Source organism: Porites lutea, chromosome 2 (assembly GCF_958299795.1).
Source record: "Porites lutea chromosome 2, jaPorLute2.1, whole genome shotgun sequence".
NCBI lineage: Eukaryota > Metazoa > Cnidaria > Anthozoa > Scleractinia > Poritidae > Porites > Porites lutea.
In genome coordinates, this window is record NC_133202.1 from 43,750,945 (window position 1) to 43,778,487 (window position 27,543).

A 27,543-nucleotide genomic window follows, 5' to 3' on the forward strand; every position below is an offset into this window, starting at 1 on the left:
CGCTGTTGCCCGCCACTTCCGGGACCTGGGGTCTAGGGTAACGTGATTCCTTTCCCGCGTTCTGATTGGTCCATTGGGTCACGTGAACAAATTGATGACGTATCGCATGCTAATGAGGCACGTGACCCAAAAACAATAGCCCCATTGTCTTTTCTGCGCTAGGATTGGTTACCACCGCTAGTAGCCATGTTTACTACTCATACGTGTTTTGTGAAGCTTTAATTCCAACGAAGCATATATCACTCATGGTATACAAAGCAGTTGCTACCAGTGGTAAAAACAAACGATTTTACACGCTTACATGCGTTCTTCAACTTTCAATATTTGGTTATTATCACAATGTTTTATATTACCTCTTGGAGAGTAACACCCTTTATTTAATTAAAGAAAAATAGTATAAAAATTACAACTGTTAAATCATTTCTAAATACCCATTGTAAAATACTAAGAAATTATTTTAAAATTCTAAGAAAATTGTGCCTCTCAGAGCTATTTAGACGTTGTCCCAAACGTCTTCTTCAGTGGAATGTTGAACACATTTATAGACCACGTGATGGTCGTAAGATTAGTCACGTGATTTAAGATCACCACGTGACCAATAGTTAAATCAATCATTCGACATCTGAAGAATAAATCAGTTTGCACTATACTAGGAATGCTGTAACAGCTTAACTACCCGGGGTCTAAGTCCCTTATCCTATTTTTTACAAACAGAAGCGTGGGTTCTTTACCGTCCCACAAGAGCCAGATAAGTGAAAACGCGGTGAGACGGGGCTTACGGGTTTTAGTCCTTATCCAAAATAAACTGTAGAATGTATACCATTTGTTTATGTCCGATCAAAGGCAATGCATCCTTCTCAATTATTTTAAGACCCTGAGTGTTGGTCCTGCAGGAAATTGAACCCGGGCCTGGAACTCCTAAGTCTCATATTTAACCAGTGGAGCTAACCAGTCAGTGCCGGGTCGGACAGTACAGCTAAATTACCTCATATAACACCATTATTTTCCTAGCCTGCGTGGCTAGCGAAAAAAGGGCAGGGGGAGGGGCAGAGAACAAGAAAAAAAGGGAAAAGAAACCCCTCCATTTTCCCCTCCCCCCCCCCCCCCAACTGGCGCTTGTTTTTTCCCATCTTGCATCCACACAAGTAAGCTTTCTTTAATTACCAGCTCACTTTTCAATCTATGATCTGCTACAAGTCTCTGTCATTATAAAGGATTATGATTATCGTTATGATTGGTAACCGGTCCAGGCGCCAGAAAGTCATCTCGCCCGTGAACCAGGGTTGTCTCGCTCGAAATTTTTCGTTAAGTTGCCCGAAATTTCATCAGGTGATGATGAGATGAAACAAGCGGAATTAATGTGTAATATATCTCGTTCTTTAGGCCTTGATGACAAGAAACAAGCGCGACAGATGAGTAATACATCTCGTTCTTAAAGCTTTGATGAGACGAAACAAGCGCGATAAATGTGCAACAGGGATGTTAAGATGTTGTTGAGCATGATAAATTTCGGGCGACATAACTCAGCATTTCGGCCGACTTCACCAAAAATCTCGGGCGACATAACTTCGGTTGCGATGACTTTCGGGCAACTTGACCGTAATGCTGATAAGATTATAAGGTTCACCCCCTTCAGGATGAATGAAGAAAGTTGTTTAAATACAGCCCAACAACAAAGTAAAATAATTTTGATTATTTATACATTTTCCACTTGGATTTTCTTGCCATAAGTGAGTTCAGCACCTCCAGTCAACAACAAATCAGTTCCAGTAGTGAAAGTTGCTTCGGCAGCCAGGTATAAACAGGCTTGACCACATTCTTCAAGAGTTCCCATGCGACCTAACAGCTTCAAAGAAAACAAGAAACCTTGAGTCACCCAGTCGAGAGAGTGCGATATCTTAAGCAAAATGGCAGCAAGTGAGAGGACATAAATGCACAATTTTTGACAATACAAGCGATGTCGTCAGTTGTGCTAGAGCGGCTTTGAATAGACTATTGAGTATCCGGAAAGAAAACCAATTAAAAATAAACCATGGGCAATCATAACACACAATATTTTCAAACAATATTATTGAACAACCAGTCAGAACTCAAATTTATGTTGCGCGCGAAAAATGTAAGCGAAAAAGCTGTGATTTGTTATACTTTTACTTCTGACTGGGTAAGGAAATCGCCCAAGAATTTTCAGTAAATCAAAACTTCTCTGAGCAAAACCTTGACACTGTAAGACGCCTTTTGCAGTTCATGTGATCAGAGGGAGTACCAGCCATTCGTCTTCTACCAAAAGCGTTGACCAAGACGGCCTATGAATTAATTATAATAGCAATTCCTTTTTTCACCCTCAATAGCATTTATAGCACAAAGGCTATTAGGGCTGAGCAAATCTGTGACTGAAACTCGAACGCTGTCTCTCCTTTGGCCACTGAGCACGTAACCCTTTAGATTGTCTTTTCTTTTACGTATCGTTGTAAAAATTGCTTGTAAATAAGTTCTTAGAACGATTGTTGATGCCCTTTCACGACCACATCAGCTACGCTGTAACCTTATCGTGTTTGAATGAAAGATGTTGTTGTTGTTGTTGTTGTCGTTCTCAACAGTGTAAAAATAAAGTTGTAGAATAGAAGAAATCAAACATAACAGGTTTATGAATCCTGACTGACCAGAGCCAAGCCGGTTCGGCTATTTCAGTTACAAGCGTCCGTCCAGTCGACGATTTCAACATGGGACAACTACAGAACAACAGCTGGCACTCAGAGCGCACAGAACTTGAACTTCGAGCCTGACTATTGCAAATCCAGCGATCAAGCCACTCATGCATGCCTTACAGGGACTGGGTAAGGACCCACCCACAAGTCACCAAAATCAGCGGATTATGGTCGTTTTGCCCTAACGTCGATTCACCCGATGTTGTTTTGCCCGACGTAAGTCGATTCGCCGGATGGCAAACAGCACTTAGGGCTTATCAGGGAAGTTTTTTAGTTAAGTTTGGATTCTATTGCTGCAGTTGCTGAAAACGGTCCAGAGATCTCGATAATCACATTCGAGATAGTGAAAGACGCGTTACGGTCATTTCGCCCCGGTTACTTAGTCCCCTAACTAACCTTTAACATCGCTTAAAGAAGGAGATATGTTACATATATATATATTTAAATAACTCGAAAATAGGAGACTCAGTAACCGGAGCGAAAAGACAAAAAGAAAAAGAAAAAGGACAATAGAGACAGGAAAACTGGGAAAAATCAAAACCCGAAAAAAGCTAACCTACCTGGCATTCTTCACCATCTTTTATACTTTTCTCAAAGTCACCCGACAGGTGAGCTAAATACTCCCACAATGGTGTCCACACACTACTGGGCGAAATACTGAAATTATACATAATGACGGTAAACAAAAAAATACTCATCTAGGGAACTCTAGCTGTTACATATCTTAGTCTGATCAAAGTTTGAAATACATAAAAATACAGTACAATCCTGCGTGTAAGAACTTAGTGGTTTAAGACCCCGCTGGCAGAAATTTGCCATATATTTTAAGGTGGCTCACTGGGCTTTTTTCAAGGTCAATACCCCCCACGTTTGAGCAAAAACTACGTCGCCATTAACAAAGATTTGGTAAATAATCACCACAGCTGTATTAGATAAAGATACGAATTTGTTCTCATCAGGGTTACAATGACATCGGAGGGACCTCTTCTTCCAAACTCATTCACGGGAGCTTTTTTCTCTAATGGCCGCCTCGATGTTCGTGAAGTTCAACCAAAATCTATAAGAGCGTTATCGAGCTATTTTGGGATTAAGTTTCTATGGTTAGAAATACGGTAAAAACTGGGCAATCTTGATGTTTGGCCGTTGTCTATAGAAAACGAAGCGCTTTCGAAATGCAATTTTACCCCATAGTAAGTGTCACACTTTTAAAAAACGTGTGTGAAAGATTATGGACGGACTGAGCTTCAGCCGAAGAAAGATTTGATTAGCATGTGATCGAGGCGCTCTTGTTAGCGGTTTTGTAAACATTTTGGTCTATTTAACAAATAAGCGAATAATTTTGAAACCGCTCGAAGGATTTTTTCTAAAAAAAAAGTTGAGATTCTCGAGATTAGCGGTCGTTTTATATGACCTTTAGGGTTCAAGATTATTGATAACTTGTAAGACAGCAAAATAGGGGCTAAAATTCCTTAATTTTTTGTCTGAAATTTCGTGTTTACAAGTGAGAGCCACTCATTATCATGATCAGTCTGGGGTATTATCTCCAAATTTCATATTATTTTTCGTGGACAACAATAGCTAACATTTCTGCGTATTTCGAATGCATTGTTGCTGCTTTTTTTTTTCAAGTAATTTAGCAAGCGTGTCCCCCATTTGGCAGAGCTGAAGAAAGATTTCGCACGTTAGGCAAAGATGAAATAGCCGAACTACTTCAAGAAAACATAGCAAGATAGCAAATACATGTATATCTCTAATAAAAATTTTCCAACGAGACTGTGATTGCAGTGATTGCGATTGCGTGCAGTATTCGCAATTGCGGCACGATTTAGAAAAGTTGCCTTCGCAAACTCACTTGGGACCATCACCACGCAACCGATGACAACTGCTATTCAAAGAATTGTGTCTGCTAGAAATATCAAAAACATCCCTTCATAACCTCAAGCTGGCACGGAACAGGCAATAGTTAAATATGGTTTCTTTACATAGTTCAGGGTTAATGTGTTATTTTTTAGGTTAGAAATATTTTGAATGAATAATAAAAACAATAATTTTCTTAACCTCTCAACATACTGTGTGCTCTCATTTCTGTTACACCGTACTTAGCGCTTGGCTACTGATCGATTCAGTATTACTGATACCTGTTATACATGTGATAGGCAGACGACCAATAAATTACCTGTTAACTCGCACTCCGCACTTAGCTTCGTCAACTGCAAGAGCTTTTGTCATTGACGTTACTGCACCCTTAATAAAAATCAACACAAAGTTAGTATTTATAATTTTCCCTATCCTATTCACGGTTTAACTAACTGCATACTGTATACTAGGAAAGATCCTAAAATATTTCTCTTCAAAATTTTGTTTGTTTTTTCTTTTTCAGTTAGAAAATGGTACTTTTGAGAAGACTGCAGAACAAGCATGCGTGAGCTAAAAAACATAAAAGATTTACCTTGCTTGCAACATATGCTACAGCTCCAGGCTGGCCAATTTGTGCCACTAAACTTGACATATTGATAATGTTTCCTTTTGTTTTCCGTAAGTGAGGTAAAGCAAACTGAAAACGAAAATATATCAAAAAGCCAATTATTTTCCAAGTTGCCCCAGGCCTCTCTTTAAAAGTGAAAGTATTAGGGCAAAGCCTTTGATATAGATGGTTTGTGTAAATGGTAAGCACCCACCGCAAGGTCTCACATTATTGACTCTCCTTACCTATCACACTTGATAAATAGATAGTATGATTCCTGGCATTTTGCAGGCCAGTTCTCCTTCTTTCTATAGCCTGCATAGCAGGCGCTAGGAATTAATGGGTTCAAGAAAGAACGTACGTGCGGCGTGTCTCCCTCGCGTGTCCGTTCTTTCTTGCGCTCATTTAATACTTCCATGTGCCTGCTACGCAGGCTATTCTTTCTACGTTATACTTCTCTAACACATTGTACTGCTTTGGCTAAATTATTACAAAAATCTTTCTCCCCTTAATCTAAAGAACAGTTGTTATCAAGAAATAAACTGTAACATTTGCATGTAATTAAAAAAAACCTACAAGACTTACTTTACAAAACAAGAAGTAATTCACAAGGTTAAGATTCAGCAGGTCTCTAAACTCATGAGCTGAAGTCTGATCAATTGTTTTACTTGGGGGATCTGTAATAAAAGTTTAAAAGGATCGATAAAAACTTAACACCTAGAAAAATAATACGTAATTACAAAACACTAGAAGTTTCAAATTTTTGGAGTCAAAAATAGTAGACCGTGAGCACTCCGTTTTGAGACAGTCAAGTTGAGGGTCAGGCTCAGTAAGACTGGAGAAATTCGCAAAAGAATACTATGAGTTTCAATATGAAATTAAGTAATGACATCAGACCTGGAGTAAAATACAGAGAATTCAGTTTGAAAATATTATATAAAGGGAAGAAAATGACAATTAGCCCTGGGAATTAGGGTGGGTCTAAGCCTTTTTTTTTAGAAAAATATGTTATTTCCATGTATTTGTGATGTATAAAAGGGAAAGCCATTGAAATTTTCTTGAAATCTCTCGATCTAGTCCATGTGCGTTTTACGTGATCTCATCGCACAGAAGAAAACCACTCGACTGCGCATGCTCCTGATCTTACATCCAACAAATTTTGGCTTTTTCCCGCTATTGTACAGAATAGTTACTGCTGGCTCGCATAAGGCTCGCCAGCAATAAAAATGAAAACAATAATAACTAAAGAACCGATCTCCTTGTCTCACCTTTCTTTTCTTTTTCATTTGTTTTTGCAACCACCCTCACTAGACTGATCAGTCAGCCTAACAGAACTTATTCAAGATACCCCCCATCTTTGCATGCGCTTTACTACTGACAGGATAAAAGTGGTGTCACATGGTTTCTCAGGGGGCAAACAAGTGATAAAATTTGCCAATGCAAGAAATAGTGCTCGAGTCTGTTTATCCAACAACAGAAAATGAAGAACTTTTTATCTTGGAGACAATAAATTTTTTAATTTGATTTTTAAATGCTGAAATGGTACAGGACCTACTTATATTGGAAGCCTTTCTAAAATTATTAATATAAGCCTGCATACACTGTATGGGCTAAGAGGCGAGGGCTTGAATTTGGAATTACCTAACTTTAATCTTACATTTAAGAAGAATTCTTTCACTTATTCATTAACTAAGTTATGGAACAGTTTGCCCTCTCAACTGCGTCTTTCAAGTGATGCTAATGACTTCAAACGTGAATTTCATGATTACAGCTTTTTAGCACGTGTCTTATAGTGCATGATTGTAGCTTTTTACTGTTTCTTGAACGCGTCTTATAGTTTTCCGGTCACATTTTAAGTATAAGGCTTTTCAGTAGGTTTTAGCTTTTTATATTTTACGTTTTTATTACTAAGTTTTTTTAAGATTTTATTTATACACATTCGTATTTTGAACAAGTTTTCTAGCTCCTCGACGTAATGTGTCAAAATAAATGATTGATTGATTGATTGATTGATTGAATATGGCAAATCATGGGTGAAAATGATCATTGTTACTTTTCTAGATGCAGTAGCGATTGTAAGATGTCCTCAGAGCAGGTAATAATATCGCGAAGCTGTCAAAACTTGAACTGTACATTTTGCATGACTATTATATTAATCGTCCTCTCACTTTGAGAGAATAAACAAACTTGACCGCGATTTCTTGCATTGGCAAATTTTATTCATTGTTTGTTCCCTGAGAAACCATGTGACATAATTAATGCTAATATCCCACCGATCCTAAGGGGCATGCACAGATGGCAGGTATCATGAATAAGGTCTATTAGTCCGATAGTATCTCAAACCTTATTATTTCAACTCACAAAAAATAAGATGGCTGAATTATGCACCTACAAAATTTCAGACTAGATACATAAATAAATATCGATAGCTTGCAGTTAGTTATGACAAAGGATCAAGAAAAAGGTTTCTCTACTTACGCCATCCAGCATTGTTGATGAGGCAGTCAATGCAACCATATTTTTCAACTGTCTTCTCCACCAAATTCTTCATTGACATAAAGAAAGACAGCCTTTTCTTACTGTTTAAGTTTAAACATAAATTTTAAGAGAAAAACTGACCCACAAAAAAATAAAAGAAGTCAGATAAAAAACATATATTTGGTCAAAAACATTGAGATATTGTTTGGGAAGCTTTTATGGAATGTCTGTAGCTTTATCGTTGAGGTTTTTGTGAAAAAAAAGGATTTTTTTTTTAATGTTAATTGAATGACTTTTGTGCTTCTAATCTGGAGATGGAACACCTGGGTACAATCAAATATGGTGTTCACTAATGTAGCTGTCGTCAATCTCAGACCATTAAGAAATTAAACAGCAACAACGCCAACTAGTCACAGACCAGAGGATTTAGTTTTGGCTAATTGAGTGTTCCAATATACAGTGTAGCATGACTGTTGAAAGTTATTGTGTTGGAATGACTGAGGTCATAGACCAGGCTACAGTTGTTTAAAAAGGTGGGCAATGTTATGTACTGGATAAATCTCTACCCAGTGACTTATCCACGAGACATGTAAACTGAACCGGGGCTAGATGATTCAGTCATGACTGATTGACATGATTTTACAAGAAGAGTATGCTCAGAGAGAGCAGAGTTAGGATGACTATAAAATTATGATCATGCACTGTACTAAGATGCCAGAATTCAGTTTTGCAGAAAAGGATGGGTGTTCTGAGAGAGCTATGTTGGAATGACTGTGGTTAGAAGTACTTGGTTTTGTCTCTCATTAAGTGGCTGGTAGCAGCGTGAACGTGTGGTAAGAGGACTGGGCTACATATACATACCAGTAGGTTCATACCTACCCCAGATTTAAACCAGACGTTTTGGTTTTGAATAATGATTGTACTAACAGGGTGAACAGAGAGAGCTGTGGTGAGATGATTGGCTGATTAAGTGTGCTAGCAGAGTGAGCCTAGAGTCAGATTTGTTAGGACGGCTGTGTTCATAGACTAGAATTAAGATTCAGTTTTCACTGATTCAATGTACCATCAGTCAACTTAGAAGGGAGGTACTAAAAGGTGCTATTAAAGATACCAGAATGATTGATACCAGAATGTTGGGGAAAACTCAACTCAACAAATAATAATAATAACTTCAGATTGAAGAGTTTCTAGAAAGCACAGTACACTGACCTTGATATCCTCCTCTTTAGTAACGTCACATTTAATAAGGCATGCTTCTCCAGGACCTTTGTCATTCATTTCTTTTTCAAGTTTTTCCCCTTCAGCCACTAGCAAGCACAACACAGAAATAAAGTTGATTCATTTGTGAATAAAAATAAAGACACAATATTTTGTAATAGTAGATATAGTGTGGGAGAGGGGGTACTCCCAAAAAAGGTATTTATCATTTGATGCAAATGTTTCTTCCTTTTCATTGGCCGAGAGCCCAACCACGTGACCTGCAATTAAATAACCGCCTAAAAATAATGGTGTGCTCATGCATAATGTTTTTCAACTGTTTTTGGCTGCAAATACTATTCTGCTCATGCATAATTGAAACCATGCTTTTCTCCTTCTTGCGATCACTCTTGTGCAAAAATGGCAGATCGCTTCGCTTCCTGAAGATATTCCTTAAAAAACAAACTCGGTGAATGATAAAACAGTTATTGAACTCGGCTATCACAAAATATCGTGATTTGTCAGTGTCTCGCAGATCAATTATTATTTGCCTCAGCCTTCGGCTTCAACAAATAATTGATCTGCTCGCCACTGACAAATCACGATATTTTGATCAACCTCATCCAATAATTGCTAAATATTTACATATGCGTGCCACGTCCCACCAGGGTCACCTTCTTTCAAGACTGACATAATTCTCATGATTTTAGGAGAAATTATGATACATTGAAGCATAAAAAAATGTAACTAGTTAAATTATTATTCACCTAGTTAGAAAAAAATAAACTAGCTCGAAAAAAATTATCTAGTTAGGGACTTGTCAGAAATTAGCAGGGGGGAGGGGGGGTGGAAATTTTAAATTTGGGTTCGGAAATTAGGTGACCTACCCCCGCCATGGGAGTGACATTTGCTAACCCTCCCCTTGAGCTTGGTCTAAAATATCATGACCCTCTCCACCTTGCAGAATTGAAAGAAAAATGTCCCAGGCTCTTTAACGTCCGGTATTCCAAGCCAACAAGAAAAAAGAGGAAAGAAAAACAAAATAAAAGGAAAGCAAAAAAAGCTAGGGCAAAAAGAATGGAAGCTAACTGCAAAAGACTTATTGAAACCATTGCACCTCAGCAAGAATCGCATGATGTTACAGAGCCTATTGGCCCATTATTTCTTCATTATCAATGAATAAGTGGGCTCTTCAAAACGCAAAGGCCATATATCCAATATGCATTTAAGAAGGGATTGTTTACCAATGAATCACACGAAATTATTATCAAGCAACATCTACGCTTCAACTTAAATGAAAATCATGATGGTGATGAAAGTAATTGTATCAATACGAAGCTAATAAAATAAAATAAATAAAATAAAATCCTGATGACATAAATGATGATGATCAAGATGCTCACAGCAGCATTGATGGTGATGCTGAAGACAGGGATGAAAAGGATAGCCAAAACCATAATAACATCACCAACAACATTATTCATAATTGCAATAAGACTATAGCATTGTTATAAATGAAAAGTAGATGTTTGTTGAATTCTTGCAATAGTACTTCACAGTTTATATCCATAATGTTCCGTTGCTCTTTTTTTTTTTTTTTACTAAATAAAGAACTTTCTTTTTCTTCTGTGGGTGAGCCGCTACATGATCATGGGCATATATTTGCATGACCCTCCCCCTTTTAAAGGCCCATTTTTCATAACCCCTCCCTTTTCTAAGTCTCAAAAAGTTGAGACCCTCCCTCTGTTTCCACCCCACCTCCCCCACTGCTAATTTCTGACAAGTCCCTTAGAAAAAAATTAACTACTGAGAGTTAGAAAAAAACTAACTTTCTAGTTAGAAAACAAAATTAACTGAGACAAAAAATTAACTACAACTGACATAAATATACATTAAAAGAACAGAATGTAAGAAATGGCCCTTCTTAAAATGGTGTATCCACTTTTAAAGAACTTGCCAGTTGTAGTGCTAGGTAAAACAATCCATCCCTGGATGTCACAATAGATGTGAAAACACACAGGAAAAAATAACGGATTCCCATACAAATTTGGCAAAGTGAGACAAGTCTCAACCAGGGAATTCCCAACCAAGTACCCCGATTGGGACTTGTCTCACTCTTCCAAATTTGGGATTTTTGTGGGTATTCAAATTAAAATATCCAAAAATGGGAATCTGTTATTTTTTTCCTGACACAGCACCACACAGAATTAGAAAGCATAATGCATGCACTCATGTATTTATTTGTTCTAGACAATTATGGGCTTTGACATGCAGTAATATCAGAAAAATTGACATACCCTCACGACCACAAAAGATGACTTTGGCTCCAGCTTTGACTAGAAAACAGAATGGTAATATCAAAAGACTTGCCTTTAAGAATCCAGATACATTACCTGCATTAGATATTTTTAACACATTGCAGCTTTTCAAAAGAAGAACAGGAAGGCAATTTCCCCTTTTTGATAATTAAGGGTCACAGAAGAAAAGTGAAGGTCAAGACATAGTAATCAAATGACAATTTAGTCATGTACATCATGACCTACAGAGTAATGACAAAAGCTACATGATGATCACAAGAATTTTTTTGAATCATGTGCAATGTGTGTGCATGTTGACAACGCTTTATACTGTCTGTGTATTTGTTACAATCGAAGGTTAAGTGCACAAGTACTACCTCTTAACTAGAAATACATGTCTTGCAAACCCTCGCCTTATTTTGTATAACTGCTAAGACAGGCCAAGGTGAAAACAATTGTTTCAAGCTTTACAGCATCAAGTTTGCCATGCCCACTATTTTACCCCCATTTCTATAAATATATTGTCATTCAAGATTCAGTTCACCAGTAAATGTCGTCACTGGAAACTGATTTTTTTATATTGTTATATTTGTTTCATTTTATTTTTTCTCCTCAACGTTTTTGCATGGATACTAAGTGCACCATGCATACAGGTAGCTACATCCCTGACTAGTTTTGTACTGCACAACTTGTGCAGCACTCTTCAGATAAAATTGCTTAATGGTAGATTACAACAGTATGCTAACAGAAATTAAATGGCAAATCTGATTTTGCAGACCTCTAACATCCACTTACGTTCCATGCCCTACACACGCAACAAATTTAGAAACCTCGCCTGTGAGGAAGACTGTCCAAAGGATCTAGAGTTTGATGGATTCTTTAAAGAAAAAATCCAAACCCCTCTTCAAAAAACTCATCATCCTTAGTAGGCAGGTGCAAAGGCACAGGGCCCACTGGAGGAGGGTGAACAATGCACTTATCATCTGCCATCCCCTGAGTGGGGGGGGGGGGGGGGGGGGGGGTGGACCCCAGTCAAGGAAGGGGACTTGTGGGACACAGAGCAATCAAAGTTAAGAAATTCCCCCTCCTAGACAGGGTGTGAAAATAACTTTTTGATACAGGTACAATCTGGCAAGTTAATAAAAATGCCTACAGATGGCATAAAGTGGTTACCAGAAATTTTTTTCCTTTTCTTTTAACATGATAAAGAAAGAATGTTTTAGACATTTTACGCTCATGCAAAAACAGACCAACTTCCCGGTGATGGCATAACCTTGAATTTTTGGTTTTGTTTCAAGATGATGGCTTTTCGAAGAGAAAAAGGAATTTGTTCTGGAATTTAAGCCATAAAGGTAGAATGATATATATAACCAGCTGCTCCTCTACTCCTCTATTCGTTCATCATGTCAAAACTTTCTTTTCTTCCACAAAAGCTAGGGAAACATGAGTCACATTCTGTCGATTACAGACCGAAGCCACCATGTTGTTACCAACATCTTTTCTCCACATGGCAAGATCAATCTACCCCTTAAAAAAAATCTTTAGCTGCTTCTTTGTCACCTTAATTTGCACAGTCTGCAAAGCACCGGGAAAAGTGATGTTAATATTCATAGCAAGAAGAAAGTGAGTGTGTATAAAATGCACCCATAAAGTTATATCGGTCAGAGCAGTAACCGCTGTATAACAATACGACAGCCACGAAAACAGCCATTCAACTGTTCTGAACACAAAACATTTGAAACACTGAAATAACTGTTGCATGATGTTGGCAGGCTAAAACATAAGTCGAGTTTGAACAAAAATGCAAAATCCTCCAATTCTTGAACTGCTGTTTCAAACTTTTTTAGTCACCAAGCCTTTAATTTTTGGTTGCCAACTCTCAATTTCTAGGAGTATTGGTGACCAGCTGCTGTCACAATTTCAGACCCTGCTAGAGGGGTATCATATTGAAAAACACAAAACCACAGCCGTAAACTTGAGATGCCACTATAATGACCCAGCTCACCTGGCATGATAAGAAGAAGCATATACAAGAAATAACACAATGGAAATGGATTTACATAACAATACCTGAGATTACACAGTCCTTTGAATCAGCTATTATTTTCACCATGAGGAGAGAGGCCCGGGGGGTACTAACATATATGGGCTATATAGGTATGTGCCGCTGTGAAGGGTATGGTTTTCAAGCAGTTTACTCTAGGATAGGGTATATAAATCAGAGCGTTTGAGTCTAGAATAGGGTATCATTTTTCAGGAAACTGATCAGTTGGTTGAAGATTTTATCTAGACTAGGGAAACAGCTACTCTAGGATAGGGGGATTTGGGGAGTTTACTCTAGTATAGGGTAGCAAAATTCAGCTGAACTAGCTCTGGTATTGGTTAAGGGTTCCAGGGCCCCAGCGGCACATCCCCACCCAGAAATTCCTAAAGTACCCCCCCCCCCCCGGGGAGAGAGGTAAGTCCACAATCATCTGGACGAGTGGTCTATATAATCCTTGATTTAAGGCAACTTAAAACAGGGTTCATACGAAAATCACAATGATTTTTTATGGACTTTTCAAGGACTTTTCAAGGACCACATTCAATTTTCAAGGACCACTTTACCAGGAATGTGATTTCACAGATTGCACAAAAAAAAAAACATTTTTACAGTTCATTTTAACAGGACGCTAAGGCTTGAACTGTTTGCTCCAACAACTTCTCTAATTTTTTCTGTTCACTGGCCTTAAATTAGCCTGCGTATAAGGAAGCATTCTGATGCGAGTTCATTCACACTATAACTCGATTGGAAATGCATGCTACACAGTCTTATATTGATGGTTATTATTCCATAAGACAAAAACCACTTTATGTAAATCACCTTTAACCTCTCTGAGCTAATTGATTTATATTCTGTCTTGGACAACCAAAACGTATTAAACAACACTTTCCAGGCCACTACATTCACAGTTGAAGAAAATTCAAGGACTTGCACAAAAATGTAAGGGCTTTTCAAGGAAAAATAGAATTCAAGGCCTTTTCAAGGACTTCCCCTCAAATTCAAGGAGTTTTCAAGACTGTGCGAACCCTGTAAAATCGGTCTAATTATTTCTTTACACAAAGCCCCCAGTTTTCCCCGCATGCAAGGATGTGGTAAATCAAACCTCCCTTATTTCCCCCACCTCTGGGGTAATCTTTCAAAACCCCCTATATTAAACTCCCCATACAAAGTTATGTTTACCCAGGACCTTCTCCCCACCCCCGCCCCGCCACAGGATGGCCGAAAAATGATAGGTGCATAGCAGCCGTCCCATAAAATATATCACCCCAAATTTTAAAGGAGAGGCAAGCCCTAAAGTTAAATAACGCTGTAGATATTTAACTATTCTTCCGTACCGAACTCTCTGACAACTCCTTCCCCAATTCCTTGTGTGCCTCCGGTCACAATTGTAACTTTTCCTTGATACCTCAGGTTGGACGAGGCCATGGCTTCTGTAGTTAGGGAGGTAGCGAGTGAACCTTACAAAAATAGTTGTTTCCAAATTGTTTCTGATACCTACACGTAATCTTGTTGTCGTTTACACTCCTACACGTCCTACACCAACACTGTGTTCTTGCTCAAGTACCTGCTCTTTGTTCAGTCTTCTCCATTGATTGCCAGATCTTGCCAGATAACTTCCATGAAGAGACTGGGATCCAGTAATATATCTCGAAAGGTTTCATGGGATATTTACCACTTGTTTATAACCGCTGACTGAATATTGCCAAATCATTTCTTTCATCACGGGGAAGTGAACATGTTAGTTTGCAGGGTGATCTTTGCTTGTTTTCTTCCTCTTATTTTATTTAATTCTTCAGTTCATGGCTTTATCGAGGGCCTCTATTGTGGAACAGAAAACTGCTACGATGGTAAGAAAGTTTTTGTTTATTTTTGTCAACTTGAAACTCTTGATCTTACGAGTTAAGATTGTGAATTTTCCGGAATTTTAAAACGGGACTCTCCAGTTCAATTGGCTGTGTTACAAAACTATTAAGTGAAATTTAATTCTTCCTAAACTGATTCGATTTTTTTTTCTGATTGTTAGTTCTTGGTGTCTACAGACAGTCATCGAAAGTAAGTTTCACCAAATGTTGTTACGTTATAATCAGTTGTTAACCGCGATTTCCGTCTTGACCATGATTTCGTGGTTACTACTTTGATGATTTAGAATGTTACATAAAACGATTTTGTGATTTGTTTCCCATTACTATGCAAATACAGTGATAATACAGTGGTGTTAAAATACCCTTACAAGTAAATATTTAAGGCCTTCTTAAAGAAAAATATCTCTTTGATGCGCAAAATGTCTAATTTTAGTCACAGCTGTGTAGATTTAGCCCTGTTGATATCAGCTTGCCCTTGTGTGTTTTCCACAAATACATTTCCTTTTTGCGTCAGCCTTTTGAGATGTCTTAATTAATGCATTAACACGTAAATGCCAGTGTTAATGCATTAAAAGACAGATAGCACCTATATCTAGGTTCTAGGGTCTTTCTTGCCAAAAAAGCAAATTATTAATAAATAATACAATCCTTAACTTTTTTTCTGATATCTGTTTTAGTATATAACAAACAGGTGTGTTGTTGTTAAAGTGTTTTACTCTTACCTGTTGTGATATAGTCTGCAGATGTTGGCGGTACTATTAAAATATCATAGCTTAATCATACTACAAGATTTTTTCTGACATGAGTTGCTCTAATTTCTCTCTAGGGTGAAATAGGTAAAGCGTACAGGAAACTTGCTCGGAAGTATCATCCTGATCGATATAAGGTATTATATTGAGCTTCCTTGGCTTCAATTCTTGCAAGACAGACTACGTACCTTTTTCATTAATGAAAGTTTAATGCAAAAAGATTTGTTACAGCTGATTTTTAGTGTAAAGAGGAGGGTCATGAGACATTCAGCATATTGGCTTTTATTTTGGGTCAAACGATTTCAGTCAAGAAGGTTAATACCTATATTTACCTTATTCTCTTGTTTCACAGTAAAAAATTTCAAAAATCAACTGTTGAGCTGTCCATATGTTGGGAATGAAAGCTGATCTAATGCTCTAAGCTAGGGGAAAAAAGTTGTTTTTTGGACAAGTAATGTTATACCTCAAACAGCAATCAAACTAAGTGGCTTTTGTAAAGGGTTGGCTGTTGGGGTTGATAGAAGTGTACAATGACACAAATAAAATTATTTTATTGTCTCTATGGAGGTGTAAACATATAAGGAAAACTGTGTTCAGAACAAAAATGTGGAACGTACAAAGTGAGGTAACTTGGGTGTACCTATTGATTTGAAGGTATAATAAAATCATGTTGAAGTGATTTTTCAACCAGGGCTTAGTTGTTTGAAAGCTGATTAGTGATAACCTGGGGTTAAATTGTTATCCTGGTTTCCTTCTCTTGCAAAAGCAAGAATTAAACTGTATTTGCTTGTTAAGATTATTGCACCAACCCTCGGTTATCTTAACTTAGCTTTGGACAACACCGGCTCTGGTACCATTTTAAACTGAGAACAGATTTTACTGGTCAAAAATGTATCTGGTTATGATTGAGGATTAGTTTACTTTGGATATTTTGGCAGTTTCCACTGTGGAGTTGTAGCCCTTGTAGAGGTTAACATAAAAGTGAATAACTTGTGTAGAAAGTCCACCAACACAAAGCAATTTTATTAATGGCCATAGAGAGATGGCTGTTGTTAAGGTTACAAATTTGTTATAGTGGAACCTCGTTTATACGGTCACCAGTGGGCAAAAAAATTTGGCCGTTTCAACGGGTGACTGTATTAACGAGGGTTTTTTTACAAGACAATGAATGCCATTTTGCTGAGCTGCCAAAAAAGTGGCCATTATAACGGGGTGACCATATTACTGAGGTGGCCATAAGGCGCGGTTTCACTGTATGAGTTTTATGTTCATTTACTTAGTATACAAGTGAACATTTTCCCAGAATAGTGTTTTTATACTGCATTGAACTCATTTTTATTTTCATAAGTTTCATAAGATCCATACTCTTTTTTCTTCAAGTATAAAGTAATATCTATTTTTGTTGGTGGTGTGATAAAAAAAGGATCAGATTTTTTTATTATATTTCATCCTTGTTTGATTTATAGGGTGAAGACGCTGAAGCTAAATTTCAACTTATTGCAACAGCTTATGAGGTAAAAAATATACAAAATAATGCAATGTTCAAAATTGAATAAATTTTTTTTTATCACTTTTATTTAGTTTTTCCCTAATAAGATAATATCTTTATGATTTGATAATATCTTTAATGTTCAGCTGATATTTTACAGCCTCTAGAATAAACAATAGGAAGGTCCTTGATGGTGATATTGACATATATTTTAGGTCTTAAAAGATGATGAACAAAGAGCAGATTATGACTACATGTTGGATCACCCAGGTACCATTCCATATACTTTGCATGCAGAAAAATTACAAAAAAAAATAATTGCAATTATTGTTTCATAACATGAAGGTCCGTGGATCCATGGGTCATTCTTCCATTGAGTCCCACTGCTCTTATTTCGGATCTTCCATGGATCAAATTAATTTTGACTTCAGTATGGCTGGCTGGAGCATGACATACATTTTAAAATATGCCAGTGGGGCTTAGGCACAGTTCAAACATCTGAATTTCACATGTGCCGAAACTTATGCAAGACATTGATAGAGAACAATCAGCGTGCAAAGAAAGTAGTAGCCCAGGACTAGTGGATTTTGCTATCGGACTTGTGAATTCTTTTTTTAACTTGCTGACGGGCAAGTGATGTTTTTTGAGGAATTTGAATAACAGAAGAACTGTGAAACCAATTCTGTTAGTCAAAATGTTTTGGAGGCTGGTTGAACTGACGTCTGGGCAAGTAAATGTTAGTTTCAGCTTGCCCGAATGGCAAGCTTTAAAAATGATTTTCTTTGCACCCTGACAAGGGTGTTAGCATTAAATTCAGCAGATTTGAAAATGTTATGTTTGGCCCGGGCCTTAGTCTTGTTTATTCTTGTTCAGCGTTATGACGATGAGGAGGAGAAAGATGATAATTATGGCATTTCCCACCTCCTTAACAAAAAAGTGACAGCCCTTATGACCCTGAAAGTGCTGTTCACAGTGCTGGCAGCATGGGTGATCCATGCTCCTTTGCATAAATTTGGGGATTCAAGTATGGTGGACTTGAATGGTGTCCAAACCAATAATTGTGAAACTGCGCACATTTTAGGCATCCTACTGATGAATAGAACATACAACATGCAGATATTTCAAGCAACAACAATTTGCTGTCTGTCCCGTTTGAATTGCATTCACCTGAAACATGTTGTGTTTTAATTTCAACAGAGGAGACATATGGGCACTATTATCGTTACTACAGAAGACGAGTTACTCCAAAAGTGGATGTACGAGTCGTCATAGCAGTGTCTATAACAGTTGTATCTTTGCTGCAGGTACAGTACAGTAATGTACAGTAATAATGATAATAATGGGTGATGGGTAGTTGCTTATTAAGTAAATAAAAAAGTATAATATTCACTCATTCATTAATAATACAAACACAACTTTATCATAATGAACAGGTGACACCAGGGCAATAGTCAGGTGAAAATTGTTACAATTTGTAAGGCAATATCCCAGAAAAAATTGCCACATACATCTTTCGTGGGTATTTACACCTGTATATTCTTATGAAGACCCACCATAGAAACTTCAGAATTTTTGCCAAGAGACAACTGACCTATATTGACTACACTAAACACAAAACCAGTACCAGCAATAATGTATTCTCCATGGTTGGTAAAGTAATCCCAAGAGTTAGATTTATAAGACAATCTGAATATTGTCAGTTTCAAGAGTGTTTAGATGATTTTTCCTTTTTCAGTATCTTCATGGCTGGTCTCGTTACAATGAAGCTGTAAAGTATGCCTTAACAATGCCAAAATATCGAAACAAGGCTATGCAGAGAGCAAGAGAAGAAGGCCTTTTAAATAACTTGAAAAAGGGAAAGAAATCTAAGGTACTACTGTTTCTCTCAATTGTTTGGTTGTAAGTTTAAGATAGATGTCCACTTTTGCTGCAGAAAAGATAATCACTGAAGAAAATAGGGATGTCTACCTGACTATATACTAGCTATAGTTCCAATGCTTAGGAAGTGTGGGCAAAAATTGTATTTACATTTGAGATACATCAATTGATGTTGAGGACCGCCTTGATATTAATAAATTAATTACAGAATGGTATATGCATTTGTGAATAAGATAGGACTTTTAGTTTGAGTATCAACTGAGGAACTGAATCATGTAAGTGGAAATTTGATAGAACCACACAGTAAACAAGACTAATATTGAATTCAACTACATGTATTTTATTCAAAAGGACACTTGCTCAGATAAGCTCATGACAACATAACAGCTTACACTTATAACAGCTTCCAGATGACAAGCAATGCACTACCCTCTGTAAGCTGATAAACGTGCTTTGCACCACTATAGTGACAAAATATGAGAGAAGTGGAGAACAAGTCTTTAAATTGTGGATTATAAACTGAAATGAAGTGTCCGCTAACCTCATTGAAAACTCCTCTTTCGTGAAATTTCTCCTTGTTATACATCTTTGCTAACGTCTCAGCATGTAACAAGAAAATGCAGCATCGGCATCATGGAAAACGCTGAAGGTACATATAGTGTATGTATTCATGTACTTCTATTCACATGAGCACTGACCTTGAACTCAACACCAAGGCCTTGGTGGCCATTTGCGGCCACTTACCATTAGTTGGAAGAACAAAGCATCCCAAGACTGTGGACAGATTTTTCAAAAACCCCGCTATACAGCTTAAGAAAGTGCCACTGACCACCCCACTAAGTCTTACGACTTACTTCTGTCTTACTCTTTTGTCTATGTTTACAGGAAGAAATAAAGGAAGAAGAGGAATCCATACTCAGAGAAGTTGTTGAAAACTCTCTGGACATCAGGTGAGTTTGATGATTTTGACCCCACACCTTCCTCCCCGCGATGAACCTTGTTGTGGTGAGATGTACATGTATTGCAAAGCTCAATGACCTTAGTAGACTTTGCAGGGCTTAAAATAATGTGTAATGGCTGGTCAACAGACAATGTCCGGTCAAAATAGGCTTTGTCCATCAAGTCCTTGGATAAAGGACATTTTGTCTGGTCACTTACTCTTCTAATGGAAATGCAGTGATTTTGTTACCTCTGCGTCCTGTGTCCCTGATGCATAAAAATCCCCAAAGACACAAAATAATTTTTGGTATGCTTCCCGTAGGACGCAAAGATCGACTGATCGATCTGGAGATGTTTTGACCCCACACAATAATTTTGTGTTCCTACCAAATGGACTTCAAAGTCTGTTTGCCAGACATCCTAAAATGACCTGTCCCCTCCCAAAAATCAGCCCAGTTGAAGAAGAGATAAGACACGTAAAGCCTTCTGGGAGTTCCGTTCACCATTTCGTCGTTTTTTATGTAGATGGAAGGTAATTCTTGATTGGGTGTTGCCCTCACGGGACAGCCCAATAACTAGATGCAATATATGACTGAAAGGTCCCGCATAAACATAAAAGTTGAATTTATCTTAGTCAACTTTCATGTTTACACACAGCACTTCATACATTGCCTCTATTAAGCATGTAAAAATAACATGGTGGAAGTCTACCTTAAAGTCCTGCTAATAATAATATTATTACTAGCCACAGAAAGCTGTTTGCCATGTTTACATTTGAGATTGTGTTTTATTGTCTTGAAAGTCTTAAACTAAAAGTAAGTGAACAAAACAAAATGGATTGGTTTGGAATAAAGGCCCATCAGTACTGCTGTTTAGGTTTTGGCTTAAACATTTGAGATGAAGAGAAAGCAACTTTTGAGGAGTCAATCCGAGGCACCTGGCTGCGTTTTATAGGGAACTTAATTTATGTAATTACATGTATGGTGTAACTATATGTCTTGTTTCTCTTTGATAGTCCCTCAGACCTAATATTTTATTGTTTTCTTAGGGGAGGTTACAGTAAACCAAAAATAACAGATGTCCTTTGGCTGAGGATTGTATTTCTGTGAGTTGTCAATAATTTTACCTACAATATTAGCCTTCAAATACAGCCATCCCTCTTCGCAATGAGGATCGATGATTACAATGTAGAGGCTGTATTTTTGGGCCAATTAAAGCTTTTAATTGTTTGTTTGTTTTTTGTTGTTGTTGTTGCTTTTTTCTTAATAATATTCTGTGACAATAGAATCCTTATCTGTCGGCAACCGCTCGCTCAAAATTGCTAACTCAATGTTTTTTTCTATATTTTAGTCCCTATACGATTTTATGCTACATCGCATGGCTGTTGCGCTGGCACTGGAAATTTACCATATGTGGGGAGGAGTATGGTGATGAAGAGAAACAATACATTATAAGGAAAAAATTGGGTTTGAGTTCCATACACTGGGATGCTTTAGATCCTGCGGAGAAAAAAGTATTCTTCTCACGCCAGTTGTGGATTGATTCTAACTTCCAAGTAAGTTAAATCTCCTGGAGAAAAGAAATCTCCTTAAGAATGAAAGCTGGTGAAGGTTAAGTTCAGAAATGGATATGAGAGATGTCGTCGTAGGAACGGGAGAGTGAAAAAAATCCTGAATGCCAGACAGGATTTGTACTTGTGACCTATGACTGATTCAAACCTATGACTTATACTAGTAAATAACCAAAGGTTAGAGAGTGCGGGCGAGTTTATTGCTTCTTATCGGAGGCCAAAACGCTCTTGCTCCAACGCTGGTTCTTTGCGTAACTTTCACGTGATAGAAGGTTAAAACTAGTGATAGAAGGTACTTAAGGTTCGAACACGCGTGATCAGAGTGGGTTCTTTGCATACCATTCACTCCTAGAGGAACTCCAAACGAATAGTGCTTACATACATGCGACGCATGCGTGATAACAACCTGTTGGTTCAGATTAGGACTGTGGGCTCCCCTTGTCGCCTGCAATAAATGTCTAATTGTCATAGAAACTGATCACAAAGAGAGTAACTGTTACGTGGAAAAGCTGTTCTGTGGACAAAATTTAGTTGTAGGCCGGACAGAGTTCACAAACTGAAGTTAACGTCGTTGGATCTTTTGCAGTCTGCAATGCTAGAGAAGCAAAACAAACCCCATTTTGTCCATCACATTGTGTGTTCCATGCACGTAAAATCCGTCATTCTCTTTTCACATATTCCAATATAAAAAATTCGACAGCGCTGCCTTCACTGGAGAATAAAATTTGATATTGTTGCAGTCTTGCGTGGAAAAAACGGCAGTAAGTTTCATCCTTAATAGAAGGCGTAGCGGAACAAAGACGTTTTCTGCGTGTCGACGTACTTTTGATCGCCCTTTTGATTTTCTCCGTAGGAGTACAAAACTGAACAAGAAGAAGAAATGAGAATTAAACTGGCTCAAAGTAACAAGTTCAAAGCCTACAGGTAATGAACGGCTTAAACACAATACAAGTACTATAGAAACTAGTTTGGGTTACCGAGTGTGTTTTGTTGTGGTCGGGGTTTTGGTAATCTCTATTTGAATCGTGGCCTTTAATGGGGCTGTCACGTAGCCTGCGTAGCATGGCGTTTTTGTCGGGAGCACGACTGAGCGGCGAAGCAGCAAAAACGCGCGCAAACGAGCGGCGAAGCCGCGAGTAAAGTTGCTCCTGCCCCAATCTCCTCGCGGTTTCTCTGCCCTCGCTCGCCTTTATTATTTAGCGCGCCCAACCAAAATCGCCATGCTACGCAGGCTAGCTGTCGCGAGGATATCCGGCGCTGTTTTAAGTCAATTCTGTGTTGAACTCATTACTTAGTACTGTACAGTACCGCAAATGATCCCCAACCGCAAATGATCCCCAAAATGGACCGCAAATGATCCTCGACCGCAAGTGATCCCCAAAGTTGACCGCAAATGATCCCGTGAAAACTTGAGGAATGGAATGGATTTTATGGGACTGATTACAAAAAAGGACTGATTATAAAAAGGAACCCTTTTCTCGCGCCTTCTAAAGAAAAAGGGAAGGAGGACGCTTCGTCTCAGGTCAATTTATACAAGGCCAAAAAAAAGTAGAATAAATCTGAAAAGGATATGGTATCAACCGTACACTTCTTCCATTGTCAATTGCTTCAGTTTTCTTTAAAGAACTGTTTCGTCGCTGAAAATTTAAGACAGGTAGGACCTTACGCAGAAAAAACTCTATTATTTTAACGCCCAAGCTCAAATTGTCTACTGAGGAATACAAAGCCGGGCACCCTCTACATAACAAGAGCTTTATTGACTTTACTGATCTTTTTAGAAGTGTCCAATTAATTTTCAGAATATTTAGTTTTGATTTTTCTCTGAAGTGTTAATTTTACGTGATAAACAGCAAGACATTGGTTCGTAACTTAGGAGTGTCCCGGGCCTGGGAGTGCTCGTTACGAAACAAGATATGATTTGAAATAAAAACACGTCAAAATGCCCCCGAACTTATCAATGTCCACAGGTTTCGGTTTATTTTGAAAGAGCAACTTGCTTAAAGCTCATGAACATGTTGCGAATAGTTATATTGACGCTTATATGTATATCCATTTGTTGTGTCTTTGCTGGAGACAGTTACGAAGAATCTAAAACCTGGTAATGAGAAACGCAAAAGCGAGGCAAGCGGTAGTTATCGAGTGACAAAACATCGTAGGAACCGTCACATTCACGCACTAAAAAAAAGTCGCTTATAATTATTCGGATCCATGAGGCACTTTAAAGAAACTTAAACAACCTAAAACCCTTATTTAGCCGCAATGAAAAGCATTGCATTTGAAAAGAGGTCAAAGGAAATGCTCTTGCATTAAAGGACAAATCATGCCGACCAGAAACAACAATAACTGCCGAAAATGCGTGTCATGACCTCTCAGTATGAAATAAGCGGCAAAAATCACATTTGCTCAGACAAAACGTTTTCCTTCAGAGGTATAATCTACCCGCCAGAGAGAAAATTCATTGGAACAAGCAGCATTTTGGCATGAGGTAAAAGTCGTGTGTGGCCTACCGACTTCGTTTTTACACTTGAATGATGTTTTCATTTAGTTTTTATTCATGAATTTATTTTAGAACTGAAATTTAGCGTTTAATCTTACTTTTTGACGATGATCCGCTAACTCCAGTCTAAGCCATTCCTATTTTTCTTTCGGGATCATCTGCGATCAACTTTGGGGATCACTTGCGGTCGAGGATCATTTGCGGTCCATTTTGGGAATCATTTGCGGTCTCGGGATCATTTGCGGTTGGGGATCACTTGCGGTACTGTACAGTACCCTTAGTCTTACGAAAAATGCCCTGTAGAGTTTTAAAGAAGATATCAAACAAACTTCATCAGAGCCGTACTAAACGTAATAATTTTCTGGTGATATTTGCTGGCGTTGCATAAAAAAACTGCACTTTTGTTTTTGGATTTCAGTTGACGTGAAGTCACGTGTTAGTTTTTTAAAAAAGATAGAAAATTGCGTGACGGTCATAGCCCCGGTTAAACGTTCATTGCAACCTTTTTCGCATCGTGCGCGTGAAACGCAGAAACGCGCGCCGTTCGTGTTTTCGCGTGCCCTATTTCGCCTTTACTCCCTTGCTGAAAACTGTCACATAGATTAATACCATCCCTGGTTGCCGTACAACTTTCATCTCTTGGTTAAATGGTACTGACTGTTATTTTTTCAGACGATACATGAAGAAGGGAGGTCCAGGCCAGATGACCTTCATTGAAGATGACTAATAATTTCACATCTGTCAGAAAAACAACAACAGGAATAGAGATAGAAAGATAGCTAGCATTACGGTTACGGCAAAAGACGGAGATGTCTTTAGGATTGCTAATACACTAGCCTGTGTACAGACCCCCCTACCCTTCCCCTCAGGAAAATGGGAAAAGGGGTGTCTGTGATTCACCGTCGCTAATCGTGTATGGGAATAATTTTGCATAAATAAAAACAATAGTTTTCACCGACCAAAAGTTCCGTGGCTCATGTCTCATGTCTTTCCAGTTCTTAAAATGTCGGTGCATGCGACTTATTTCCATCGAGCAATTGAGAGAGTGAGACATTATTAATGGCCTCCATACACGATTAGAAACGGTGAATCACAGACGCCCCTTCTCCGATTTTTCCTGAGGGGAGGGGGGTCTGTACACAGGCTACTAATACACGCGTTTAGAATCACTTTTACAGGAAACGGTAAACGTCAGATTCAAGTTGCGATTTTCTCTAATGGGAAATCGGTAGAAAAGAGCTGTGCAAGTTAATTCCTACAAATGTATGGCAAACATAGAGAGAAAACTTGGTCACGTGGAGCAAATTGGCATTTGCCGTTACGTGACTTTAGATCTCTCTAAATGTATTCACGTTGTTTCGAGAATTTGGGCACACCGTCTCCTAGTTTTCATGCATAAAACTTTAGTAAGTGGCGGGAAATGGTCTCATGTTCATCTTTGTCATTTGCCGTAAACGTGGTGCGTCATTTCTCTCAAGAATGTAATAGGGCAAGAATATTTTAAAGCAAGAATTTGGCCCAACGGTACTAAAACTACTTATGGAATATTACTGTGGAAGGTTTTAATGCCGTGTGGTGTTATTAAAACCTACTCAGCAGAAGTAGTTTTCGAATAATTATTTGTTACAGAAGTAGAAGAATCTATTTTTCATTTTCCCTATCCTATCAAAGCAGGCACCAATGCAGTCACTAATTGTGTTCTGAAATTTAACTATACGAAGGCAAAGTTCAAGGCAAGGCATTTTTCCTTCATGTAGTCTGTTCCAGGCGTTCACATAGTAGAGCGCGGGAAAAAAATTGACGAGAAAAAAAAACGAGGGGAGACTACAGAGGGAAAGGGGAGGGAACGCTCTCCCTACAGTCTCCCCTCGTTTTTTCCCTCGTTTTCTCGCGTACGATTTAACTCGCTCCCTACCATCTGAACTCTGCGCTCTACTATATGAACGCCTGGCAGAGGATATCCTTCATGCGATATACAATCAGGAAAAATCTTGGCCTGATGTCAACAGGACGACAAGTCACAACTTGAACTTAACTTATGTTAGCGCCTTAAAGGAAATAGTTTCACGGTGCTACAAATACTGTGAGCACCAAACCAAAACAGACGATGTCATGGCGACACTCACCGTGTGAAAAATAATTTCTCGGGGAATTTTAGTCGTAGTACATTTATCATTTGCTTACCGAGATTAAAGCGGTCACCCTAAAGTTTGTTTGCCGCGGTGCTCTAGGCGTGCTGTGTCTTTTAAGCCGGAAATTTGAGCCAGTCCGGCTATAGAATGGTTTGTTTAACATCTCGGTAGCTGTCTTTTTTGCCGTCAGTGAACTTTTATTGTTCCCTGGCTTTGTAGCGAAGTAAATTATCTCACTGTTACCTCAGGCGAGACTTAAGTGAGAGACTCAGTGTATCCGCAACTATCATGTCCGTACATTGCAGGTTGTGTAGATTACGTATGCGAAAAGTTTCGGAAATAAGAAACAGTACTTCTAAATGTGTAAAACTATCGGTACATTCTTTCTCTGAAATGTAAAGAAAAAAACAGTAAAAGTTCATCTTAAATCGTCCACTCTCTCGAAGAAAGCTTAATATTACCGAAATAAAAATTATCCATCTTTGTCTGTGTCTCTACTTAATGGTAAATAAAATTGCATCAAATAACTGAAAGAGAAACGCCTCAAACGTTTGACCGCTTTGGAGCCTTCTCGATTCTCGTACCCAGAGTCACTCGACTTTTTTGTAACGAACGAGTGGACAACGAAAGGAAGTCCTGGACCTTAGAGACTTGTTTCTTCTCCATAAGCAGTGTGACTGTAGTCATCTTCATGAATGAAGCGACAAAGGGATATGCGGCTCGATCCATTCATTCTAATAGGCCATTTCCCTGTTGCCTTAAGCCTCCGTTCTAAAGCGAGGCTAAGTGTGAATTCATTGATATGAAGATGATATTTATTCATGCAAATAAAACTTATTTTCACAAGAAGGTTTTGCACTTTGCCCGACTCGTTTTGAAAGTGAGAGTTTTAGGAACTCGGAAATGGCCTGTTTACGGCTTTTCCTGGAATCCGCTTGAAACTGCACTGCTAGAGATTTACTTTTGTTTTGTAGTTGGCGATCAAGTCTAAAATAACGACAGACTTACGTAATTCCAACTTAATTGACCTTGAAATTTAAGTTAAAGGAAATTAGTTTGCTTTTTGCTGAAGGCGACGGACAGTAGCGCAAAATAAAAATAGCGCAATAGAACGACACAAAAATAGCATCCCCTGCGGAAGATTTCAAGTTAATTCGGCTTTATTCAAGAACATTATCCCTTTATACCCTAAGATGAAAATCTTTACATACTACTCTACCCCCAAATATCAGCGGCTAATAA

General features: G+C 38.2%; 2 protein-coding genes across 2 annotated transcripts; one reads left to right on the forward strand and one right to left on the reverse strand.

Annotated features, from left to right (window-relative positions):
• Nucleotides 1-356: 356 nt before the first annotated feature.
• LOC140928710 (L-fucose dehydrogenase-like) lies at nt 357-14,718 on the reverse strand. The gene is made up of 9 exons (XM_073378487.1): nt 14,520-14,718; nt 11,142-11,180; nt 8,857-8,954; nt 7,648-7,714; nt 5,755-5,846; nt 5,155-5,259; nt 4,882-4,949; nt 3,266-3,362; nt 357-1,846 (listed from the first exon to the last, which is right to left on the reverse strand). Exons 1-9 carry the CDS (start codon nt 14,608-14,610, stop codon nt 1,697-1,699), a joined length of 807 nt encoding a protein of 268 aa, XP_073234588.1. The 5' UTR covers nt 14,611-14,718; the 3' UTR covers nt 357-1,696.
• A 180-nt stretch (nt 14,719-14,898) lies between these two features.
• On the forward strand, nt 14,899-26,786 carry LOC140928711 (dnaJ homolog subfamily C member 25-like). The gene is made up of 12 exons (XM_073378488.1): nt 14,899-15,032; nt 15,209-15,237; nt 15,874-15,933; nt 17,263-17,310; nt 17,501-17,555; nt 18,483-18,589; nt 19,021-19,155; nt 20,049-20,113; nt 21,151-21,207; nt 21,453-21,657; nt 22,526-22,596; nt 24,842-26,786. Exons 1-12 carry the CDS (start codon nt 14,921-14,923, stop codon nt 24,894-24,896), a joined length of 999 nt encoding a protein of 332 aa, XP_073234589.1. The 5' UTR covers nt 14,899-14,920; the 3' UTR covers nt 24,897-26,786.
• Nucleotides 26,787-27,543: the final 757 nt, after the last annotated feature.